This window comes from Phocoena phocoena, chromosome X (genome assembly GCF_963924675.1).
Source record: "Phocoena phocoena chromosome X, mPhoPho1.1, whole genome shotgun sequence".
In the NCBI taxonomy this organism is placed as follows: Eukaryota; Metazoa; Chordata; class Mammalia; order Artiodactyla; family Phocoenidae; genus Phocoena; species Phocoena phocoena.
In genome coordinates, this window is record NC_089240.1 from 33,705,718 (window position 1) to 33,717,717 (window position 12,000).

The 12,000-nt window shown below is 36.3% G+C and overlaps 1 protein-coding gene across 7 annotated transcripts in view; it reads right to left on the reverse strand.

Moving 5' to 3' along the window:
* Positions 1-202: 202 nt before the first annotated feature.
* Positions 203-12,000, reverse strand: part of RPGR (retinitis pigmentosa GTPase regulator) — a 61,117-nt gene continuing 49,319 nt past the window's right edge. For all 7 annotated transcript variants that reach the window (XM_065900398.1, XM_065900399.1, XM_065900395.1 and 4 more), the window contains one exon: positions 203-412. In XM_065900398.1, coding sequence (XP_065756470.1) covers positions 203-412 — 210 coding nt within the window. The remainder of the gene's footprint in view (positions 413-12,000) is intronic.

The following is a 12,000-nucleotide window of genomic DNA, read 5'->3' on the forward strand; positions in this document are numbered from 1 at the left end:
GTACACATATTCTGAAATTGCTTGTCAAAAATATCAGCATTTAAATAAATATCAAAACTGGTCATACTATTCAAACCAAATAAAACACGTTCTTAAGTTATATCTTTAAAAGTTTGTTATTAGAAACTTTCCGTCAGAGCTCAAATGTTTTTCAAGTATAAATTACAACGGGCATGGTGACCATGAAAACATAAACATATATTCACAGTATTATGCAAGATTTTGACCTTCTCTCCATATTTGGGGGTGAGGTTTCCTGATGATTTTGCCCCATGTGGTTCTTGTTGGCATCTTTCTTATTCTTTTTAAAAGCTATTTTATCTCCTATTGATTTTATCTCTGGGAGTGGCTCATTATTATTCTGCTTTCTACTTTTCTGGCTCGTCAATGACATCCTTTTAAAGAGGAAAATCTAGAAAAAAAACACACGCAGAGAATTCATTTCAGTATGCGAAACTGTCACTTAACAGTATTTAGGGGGTATAATTTTCAACAAGTCTTAACATTATTTCATCACATCTTTATGAGGCACCACAATGGTACAGTCTCAGCATCCACCAGCCTTTTTTCTTTTACCAATTGCAATCATGATTCTTCCCTAAAACAAGACCTTTCAGGGTTTACCTTTCAACACTATCAGTGCTTTGGTAATATGTTAACATTTTTCTTCAAAGAACAAATTTAGTATTTCACTTTGTTTTGTTATAAGAGAAAAAGATGAAAACCAGCATCTTCTAGAGGACATACCTCCCCATTCCTGTAGATCAGAACTTCTGGCAAAGTGTTAGTGCTGCCAAATGATGGGGGTGGGAGCCCCAGGGGTCTGAGTAGGCAGTTGGATATACAGACCTGCTGCTCAGGGGAGGCCAGGGCTGCAGACAGGCAGAATGCAGATAACAGCTGAAGAGACGAAAGTAGACCCCATAACCCAGGGATTCCAGGTTGGCAGAAGAGAAAACAGAAGAAAAGAGACTGAGGAAAAGCCAAGTGTGAAAGGTAGGCAGAGGAAGAGGAGCCAGCACTGGGGACTGAGTTTTGTAGGAACAAAATCAGGAAAAAAAGGCAACTCAGAAGTCAGGGGAGGAAAATATCAAGAAGAGAGTGGCCAACAAGGCACATGCAGGAGACATCAAGGAAGATGATAACTGAAAAGTTCCAAATGATTTAAGCCCTTTGAGGATTTAGCCAGAGAGAAAACAGGATTCCTAAAGAATGACAACCCAAGTAATGGTTTTGACAAGATGCCGAAACCAAAGAACAGCTGAAGATCTGGCTCCTTCAGAAATTAAAATGGTGCGAATAATAATAGCTTGCCTTTAGCCTTAAAGAATGGAGGAACTAGAATGAAAAGTTGTAACCCAAAAAGTTAGCCTAGATAAAGAGTCTATGAACTAAAATGGGAGAACTCCTGTTCCTGTTACTGCGTAGGAATATACACATCTTGAAAAATTCTGCCACTACAAAATGCCAAGAAATGCTTTAGAAGTATACAAAATATAATTTTATAATGTGTAGGTAAGCTCACATAAAATGAAGGGAAATCCCTGTGGGACAAAAAAAGAGGGAGCAGGAAGCCTCAGGGGTGAGTTGAGTACTGAAATGGCTTTTATTGATCTCATAACTTCAACTCTTGGATTTTAACAGATTTGATCTCACAAAATATGGAGAAATGGAACTGAGACTCCTATGTAAAGTGGGGACCCTCTGAGAACTAGGCCTTTAATGTAAGTCCACCTACAAACAATGGAAGAGAACAAAATAACATGTCTCTCTCAGCCTAATGATGTTTTCCTAATGTGAGTTTGGGGTTCACATGTACGGTACTGGTGGAAAACCCTTAACTGAGACATTGACTAAAAGCTGTCCCGAAATGGTAACACCCAGGGAAGCTAACAGAATTTTATATAAATTCTCTATGGATGGACTTACAGTAATCTAAGCTTTAAAGGATTTCCACAAAAAGTCCTGGTTGAACATGAATCTACAATCCAAATTTCAAAACACAGAAGGAAACAAGACACCACTAGCAAGCCAGCCAAAGCAACAAACAGATTTAGACTCTGGAGGATGTCTGACATTGGAATAACTAAATACAGAATATAAAATAAGTTTGCTTATTTAAAGTACTATAATAAAAAACAGGGTACTAGGTAAACAAAACAAGGTAAAAGATCAGATTGATTTGAAAAAGAATCAAAATAGAATTTCACTTCAAAATGTGAAAAACATAACTGAAATTAAAACTCAATAAGGAGGTTAAATAGCAGATTAGTCTCAGATGAAAAGATACTATGAAACAGACAAGCTCTGAAATTTCCCCAAATATCACATAGATACAGAAAATATAAAAGTAAAAATTAAAAGACACAGATAACAGAATAAAAAGTTTTATTATATTTGAGCTCCAAAGAGGAGAGAGGAAATATTCAAATATATAATGGATGAGAATTTTCTTAAAATGATGAATGACATGAATTCTCAGATTCAAGAGTCATAATGAATTGGAAGAAAGTTAAAATAAAAAAACCTCACATCTAGGCATCTCATAGTGAAATGAAGCACATCAAAGACAAACAAACAATGTAAAAAGCAGCCAGACAGAAATGACAGATTATATGTGAAGTTAACAGCAATTATACTAAAGCAAATTTCTTAAGAGCCACAATGGGAGCAAATACTAAAAGAAAACAACTGTCAACCAGCCATACCACCATTAATTTTCCAGTGAGTAGCAACTGCAAAAGTCAACTTCAGAACGAAATTTATGGCAGTAACTTCCAAAGGATTTCTTCAAGAAGAATAAAAAACACTCTAGAAGGGACATCTGAGATGTGAAAAGGAATGGTGAATAAAGAAAGCGGTATAACAAATAATGATATTTGATTGATGAGGTTAAAAAAATTAATACAATACTCGATACAATAACATGTAAAATGGGAAAAAAACAAGTGATAGGAGAGAAAACTCTTCTAAGATCCTGGTAATATTTGGGAAAAAGGAACACTGATTAGCTTTAGATTTTAGGTACATGTTAAAAAGTATAAAGTCAGAATCCACCTTATAGGCCATTTACAAGAGACACATCTAAAGTACAAGTAGAAGTATAAGAATGAAAAAAGATATATTAGGAAAATGCTAACCATAGGAAAACTAGTATAGCTATGATAATATTCGATAAAATAAAGCAGCATTTTTTTAGGAACAAAGAAGAATACTACCAGTGATAAGATAATAGACTTAAACCTAATGATATCAATAATTAGATCAAATATAACTGGTCTAAATGCTCCAATGAAAAAGGCAGGGCCTTCCCTGGTGGCACAGTGGTTAAGAATCCACCTGTCAATGCGGGGGACACGGGTTCGAGCCCTGGTCCGGGAAGATCCCACATGCCACGGAGCAACTAAGCCTGTGTGCCACAACTACCGAGTCCACGTGCCAATACTATTGAAGCCCACATGCCTAGAACCTGTGCTCCGCAACAAGAGAAGCCAATGCAATGAGAAGCCCGGGCACCACAACAAAGAGTAGCCCCTGCTCGTCGCAACTAGAGAAAGCCTGTGCGCAGCAACGAAGAACCAATGCAGCCATAAATAAATAAATAAATAAATAGGTAGAGGTTTTCAGATTAGATAAAAAAGCAAGACCCTGGTGCTCCAGCAAATGGTGAAAGCTCTCTCAGATATCTACATCTCAACGCGAACACCCAGCTCCACTCAGTGACCAGTAAGCTACAGTGCTGGACACCCTGTGCCAAACAACTAGCAAGACAGGAACACAACCCCACCCATTAGCAGAGAGGCTGCCTAAAATCATAAGTACACAGACACCCCAAAACACACCACCAGATGCGGTCCTGCACACCAGAAAGACAAGATCCAGCTTCATTCACCAGAACACAGGCACCAGTCCCCTCCACCAGGAAGCCTACAAAACCCACTGAACCAACCTCCCCCAATGGGGGCACACACCAAAAACAATGGGAACTACGAACCTGCAGCCTGTGAAAAGGAGACCCCAAACACAGTAAGTTAAGCAAAATGAGAAGACAGAGAAATACACAGCTGATGAAGGAGCAAGGTAAAAACCCAACAGACCAAACAAATGAAGAGGAAATAGGCAGTCTACCTGAAAAAGAATTCAGAGCAATGATAGTAAAAGATGATCCAAAATCTTGGAAATAGAGAAAATACAAGAAATGTTTAACAAGGACGTAGAAGAACTAAAGAGCAAACAAACAATGACGAACAACACAATAAATGCAATTAAAAATTCTCTAAAAAAAAAAAAAATTCTCTAGAAGGAATCAATAGCAGGTAACTGAGGCAGAAGAATGGATAGGTGGCCTGGAAGATAAAACAGTGGAAATAACTACCACAGAGCAGAATAAAGAAAAAAGAATGGAAAGAATTGAAGACAGTCTCAGAGACCTCTGGGACAAAATTAAACACACCAACATTTGAATTACAGGGGTCCCAGAAGAAGAAGAGAAAACAAAAGGGACTGAGAAAATATTTGAAGAGATTATAGTTGAAAACTTCCCTAATATGGGAAAGGACATAGTCAATCAAGTCCAGGAAGTGCAGAGTCCCATACAGGATAAATCCAAGGAGAAACACGCCAAGACACATATTAATCAAACTATCAAAAATTAAATACAAAGAGAAAATATTAAAAGCAGCAAGGGAAAAGCAACAAATAACATACAAGGGAATCCCCATAAGGTTAACAGCTGATCTTTCAGCAGAAACTCTGCAGGCCAGAAGGCAGGGCAGGACATAGTTAAAGTGATGAAAGAGAAAAACCTAAAACCAAGATTACTCTACCCAGCAAGGATCTCATTCAGATTCAATGGAGATATTAAAATCTTTAAGACAAGCAAAAGCTAAGAGAATTCAGCACCACCAAACCAGCTTTACAACAAATGCTAAAGGAACTTCTCTAGGCAGGAAACACAAGAGAAGGAAAACACCTACCATAACAAACCCCAAATAATTAAGAAAATGGTAATAAGAACACACCTATCGATAACTACCTTAAATGTAAATGGCTTAAATGCTAGAAACAAAAGACACAGACTGGCTGAATGGATACAAAAACAAGACCTGTATATATGCTGTCTACAAGAGACCCACTTCAGACCTAGAGACACATACAGACTGAAAGTGAGGGGATGGAAAAAGATATTCCATGCAAATGGAAATCAAAAGAAAGCTGGAGTAGCAATTCTCATATCAGACAAAACAGACTTTAAAATAAAGACTATATGTTTTATTATAGTAAATAAAGAGACAAAGAAGGACACTACATAATGATCAAGGGATCAATCCAAGAAGAAGATATAACAATTGTAAATATTTATGTACCCAACATAGGAGCACCTCAATACATAAGGCAAATGTTAACAGCCATAAAAGGGGAAATTGACAGTAACACAACCCTAGTAGGGGACTTTAAAAACCTACTTTCACCAATGGACAGATCATCCAAAATGAAAATAAATAAAGAAACACAAGCTTTAAATGATACATTAAACAAGATGGACTTAATTGAAATTCATAGGACATTCCATCCAAAAACAACAGAATACACTTTCTTCTCAAGTGCTCATGGAACATTCTCCAGGATAGATCATAACTTGGGTCACAAATCATGCACTGGTAAATTTTAAAAAATTGAAATTGTATCAAGTATCTTTTCCGACCACAACACTATGAGACTAGATATCAATTACAGGAAAAAATCTGTCAAAAATACAAACACATGGAGGATAAACAATACACTACTAAATAACCAAGAGATCACTGAAGAAATCAAAGATGAAATCAAAAAATACCTAGAAACAAATGACAATGAAAACATGACGACCCAAAACCTATGGGATGCAGCAAAAGGAGTTCTAAGAGGGAAGTTTATAGCAATACAATCCTACCTCAAGAACCAAGAAACATCTCAAATGAACAATGTAACCTTACATCTAAAGCAATTAGAGAAGGAAGAACAAAAAAACCCCAAAGGTAGCAGAAGGAAAGAAATCATAAAGATCAGATCAAAAATAAATGAAGGAAACAATAGCTAAGAGCAATAAAACTAAAAGCGGGTTCTTGGAGAAGATAAACAAAATTGATAAACCATTAGCCAGACTCAACAGGAAAAAAAAGGGAGAAGACTCAAATCAGCAGAATTAGAAATGAAAAATGAGGAATAACAACTGACACTGCAGAAATACAAAGGATCATGAGAGATTACTACAAGCAACTATATGCCAATCAAATGGACAACCTGGAAGAAATGGACAAATTCTTAGAAAAGCAAAACCTTCTGAGACTGAACCAGGAAGAAATAGAAAGCATAAACAAACCAATCACAAGCACTGAAATTGAGACTGTGATTAAAAATCTTCCAACAAACAAAAGCCCAGGACCAGATGGCTTCACGGGCGAATTCTATCAAACATTTAGAGAAGAGCTAACACCTACCCTTCTCAAACTCTTCCAAAATATAGCAGAGGGAGGAACACTCCCAAACTCATTCTATGAGGCCACCATCACCCTGATAACAAACCAGACAAAGATGTCACAAAAAAAGAAAACTACAGGCCAACATCACTGATGAACATAAATGCAAAAATCCTCAACAAAATACTAGCAAACAGAATCCAATAGTACATTAAAAGGATCATACACCATGATCAAGTGGGGTTTATCCCAGGAATGCAAGGATTCTTCAATATATGCAAATCAATCAATGTGATATACCATATTAACAAATTGAAGGAGAAAAACCATGTGATCATCTCAACAGATGCAGTAAAAGCTTTTGACAAAATTCAATACCCATTTATGATAAAAACCCTCCAGAAAGTAGGCATAGAGGGAACTTACCTCAACATAATAAAGGGCATATATGACAAACCCACAGCCAACATCGTTCTCAATGGTGAAAAACTGAAAGCATTTCCTCTAAGATCAGGAACAAGACAAGGTTGCCCACTGTCACCACTATTATTCAACATAGTTTTCAAAGTTTTAGCCACAGCAGTCAGAGAAGAAAAATAAATAAAAGGAATCCAAAACGGAAAAGAAGAAGTAAAGCTGTCACTGTTTGCAGACGACATGATACTATACATAGGTAATCCCAAAGATGCTACCAGAAAACTGCTAGAGCTAATCAATGAATTTGGTAAAGTAGCAGGATACAAAATTAATGCACAGAAATCTCTTGCATTCCTATACACTAATGATGAACTATCTGAAAGAGAAATTAAGGAAACACTCCCATTTACCGTTGCAACAAAAAGAATAAAATACCTAGGAATAAACCTACCTAGGGAGACAAAAGACCTATATACAGAAAACTATAAGACACTGATGAAAGAAACTAAAGATGAAACAAACAGATGGAGAGATATACCATGTTCTTGGATGGGAAGAATCAACATTGTGAAAATGACTATACTACCCAAAGCAATCTACAGATTCAGTGCAATCCCTATCAAACTACCAATAGCTATTTTCACAGAAGTAGAACAAAAAAATATTTCACAATTTGAATGGACACAAAAGACCCCGAATAGCCAAAGCAATCTTGAGAAAGAAAAACGGAGCTGGACGAATCAGACACCCTGACTTCAGACTATACTACAAAGCTACAGTCATCAAGACAGTATGGTACTGGCACAAAAACAGAACTATAGATCAATGGAACAGGATAGAAAGCCCAGAGATATACCCACACACGTATGGTCACCTTATCTTTGATAAAGGAGGCAAGAATATACAATGGAGAAAAGACAGCCTCTTCAATAAGTGGTGCTGGGAAAACTGGACAGCTACATGTAAAAGAATGAAATTAGAACACTCCCTAGCATTATACACAAAAATAAACTCAAAGTGGATTAAAGACCTAAATGTAAGGCCAGACACTATCAAATTCTTAGAGGAATACATAGGCAGAACACTCTATGACATACATCACAGCAAGGTCCTTTTTGACCCACCTGCTAGAGAAATGGAAATAAAAAAAAAATAAAGAAATGGGACCTAATGAAACTTAAAAGCTTTTGCACAGCAAAGGAAACCATAAACAAGATGAAAAGACAACCCTCAGAATGGGAGAACATATTTGCAAATGAAGGAACTGACAAAGCATTAATCTCCAAAATATACAGGCAGCTCATGCAGCTCAATATCAAAAGAACAAACAACCTAATCCAAAAATGGGCAGTAGACCTAAATAGACATTTCTCCAAAGAAGATATCCAGATTGCCAACAAACACATGAAAGGATGCTGAACATCACTAATCATTAGAGAAATGCAAATCAAAACTACAATGAGGTATCATCTCACACCGGTCAGTATGGCCATCATCAAAAAATCTACAGACAATAAATGCTGGAGAGGGTGTGGAGGAAAGGGAACCCTCTTGCACTGTTGGTGGGAATGTAAATTCACACAGCCACTATGGAGAACAGTATGGAGGTTCCTTAAAAAACTAAGAATAGAATTACCATATGACCCAGCAATCCCACTACTAGGCATATACCTTGAGAAAACCATAATTTAAAAAGAGTCAGGCACCACAGTGTTTACCACAGCTGTATTTACGATAGCCAGGACATGGAAGCAACCTAAGTGTCCATCAACAGATGAAGGGATAAAGAAGATGTGGCACATGTATACAATAGAGTATTACTCAACCATAAAAAGATATGAAATTGAGTTATTTGTCATGAGGTCGATGGACACAGACGTAGAGAATGGACTTGAGTACATGGGGAGGGAGAAGGGTAAGCTGGGACGAAGTGAGAGAGTGGCATGGACACATATACACTACCAAATGTAAAATAGATAGCTAGTGGTAAGCAGCCACATAGCACAGGGAGATCAGCTCGGCGCTTTGTGACCACCTAGAGGGGTGGGATAGGGAGGGAGGGAGGGAGGGAGACGCAAGAGGGAGGAGATATGGGGACATATGTTTATGTATAGCTGACTCACTTTGTTATACAGCAGAAACACACCATTGTAAAGCAATTATACTCCAGTAAAGATGTTAGGAAAAAAAAGAAGCAAGATCCATCTGCATGCTGCCTAAATCAAATGTACTTCAAATGTAAAATCACAAATGGGTTAAAAGTAAAAGTATGTTAAAAGATGATAACTCTAATCCAAAGAAAGCTAAAGTGGCTATATAATATCAGATCAAGTAGATTTTAGAGCAAAGACTATCATTGGGTATAAAGAAGGTCATTTCATAATGATGAAGGAGTCAATTAATTAGAGCAGGTAACAATTCTAAACATTACAGAACCAAATAATAGCTTTAAGATACATAAAGCAAAAATTAATAGAAGTACAAGGGAAATTAGACAAATCCACAATTTATAGTCAGGGATTTTAATACCTCTCTTTCAATAATAGAACACGTAGACAGAAAATCAGGAAGGATGGAGAAGACTTGAATAACACTATCAACCAACTTGACCTAATTGTCACTGATAGAACACTCCACCCAACCACAGTATTCTTCTCAACCTTCTTCTCAAATGAACATTTACCAAGATAAACTTGATTCTGGGCCATAAAATGTGTCTCAATAAATTTAAAAGGAATCAGTTCAGACTAAGTATGTTCTCCAATTACAATGTAATTAAATTAGAAAGTAATAACAGAAAGATCACTGGAAAAATCTCCAGCAACATTGAAATTAAATAACCCATGAGTCAAAGAAGATATCAAAGGGGAAATTAGAAAGTATTCTGAACTGAATGAAAATGAAAACACAACATATCAAGTACTTCAGGGGAAATTTATAACACAAAAAGCCTATAACAGAAAATAAGAAAGGTCTCAAATCAGTGATCTCAACTTCCATGTTAAGAAACATTCAACAAAATGTTGCTAAAGGAAATTTGAGAAGATATCAATAAATGAAGAGAAATGTCATGTTTATGAATTAGGAGACTTAATATTGTTAAAATGTTAATTCTTCCCAAGTTTATCTGTAGATTCAAAAACAATGCCAAATCAAAATCCCAGCAGGCATTTTTTTCACTAATTGACAAACCGATTAGAAAAATTCACATGGAAGTGCAAAGAGTCTAGAATAGCCAAAACAAGTGTGAAAAGGAGCAAAGTTGGAGGACTAACAGTTCCTGATTTCAAGACTTATATCAAAGCTACAGTAATCAAGACAGTGTGGTACTGGCACAAGATAAACAGATCAAAGGAACAGAATACAGAGTCCAGAAATAGGCTCACACATAAAAACTCAATTGCTTTCTGACAAAAGTATGAAGGCAATTCAGTAGAGGACAGGATTTAAAAAATTTTTTTTCAAAAAATGGTGCTAGAACAATGGGATGTCCATATGCGAAAAAAAGAACCTCAATCCATACCTTTACCATATAAGAAATTAACTCAAAATAGAATACCACTCAGCAATATAAAGGAATGAACTATTGATACATGCATGGATGAATCTCAAAACAGTATCAGTTATTTGCTGAGTACAGCAGGGGGATGTGGGGTGTAGACAGGGATCACAGAGAGGCACAAAGAACCTTCTGCTGATAATGGCATTGTTCACTCTCTTAATTGTGATTATGCTTTCACAGCTGTATATGTATGTCAAAACTAATCAGATTATATACTTCAAATATGTGTAGTTCATTATAGGTCAATTATACCTAAATAAAGCTATTTTTAAAAAGCAGGGGAGTAATTATTGGGTGGGTCCGAAAGTGATAGTCTCAGGTATTAAGCCTGAAAAAACTGACAGCAACAGGATACCATATGTATAATTGACCTCAGATTTTCCTCACAATAGAGTAAAGCTAACTGTGTACTTGGGGCAAACGTGCTGAATTGTGCTGCCATGGTGAATAAAGCTTAGCATCAGAGAAAAGGAAGCCATCAGGAAAGGCAAGAATCCACAGGCATAATTTTTGGTGGAGAAATTCTCATCTCAGCCTCTTACATTTATGGTAGTGACAATGAATAAGAAATCTATTGACTGTGAAATGGCATGGGGAACTATCCAGGAATCTGCCATATTCTAGCTAGTTTCTGAGGGGTGGCACTGGATTTTTAACCTCTCTATCTGCAGCCTTTAGCCTTGTGCCTGGCACATAAGAGGCACCCAGTAAATATATGCTAAATAAACACATGAATAAACTACTTCCATTATGGGAAGAAATTATTATTAATAGCTAAAAAGCTTACTGCTTTTTTCAGTAGCTTACTTAGGTGGAAATTAAGCCAATAACACATTTTTCTTAGCAGCTAACTGTGGATTCAAATTTGCTACAGTTTGGAAAAGCAATATTTGGTGATTTCCAAATATAACAATCAAAAGATCTCTGCCACCAGTTAAAATTATGGGTCCTAACCTGGCTATCTGAAACATTTAAAATCATCAAAACAAAATTCAATGGTGAATTCTGTCTTGTAGAGACCAAGAGTGTACTTCTTTCTTTTTTCTTTTTTTAAATTACCTTCGGAGTGGCTGTCTAATTAAGGGAAGGGATGTAAAATTTCAAACACATGCTTATCTTGATATGAGTCAATGCATCATTTATTTTCCAAGTTTTAAAAACAGTTTGATTTGTTTGGCTTAGATGGTATAAATAGGTTAGAGACATTGTAGATTAAAATATATAATGTGGGAATGATTGAAAAAAATCTCATCTAAATCATCTATTTCCTTTTTAAAAAATATAGAATAACAGACTATTCTTTAAGTAGGAAATACATTTATTACTGCTTGACTTTTTAAAATATAATTTTCAATACTTTTTCTTTTCTTTATCCAAGGAAATGCATACTTACTGAATTATATTTTTCCATTAGGTATAAATGAGAATTTAAGCAGAATCAAAGTTTAAGACTGAATTTGTCAGCCTGGCACTCTGTATCCTGGCCTGGCCTCACCTTTGTCCCATGGACTGGTGGGGCTCCCTGATGCTACAGTAGGTGCCTGCCACACAGCATGCCTTCCC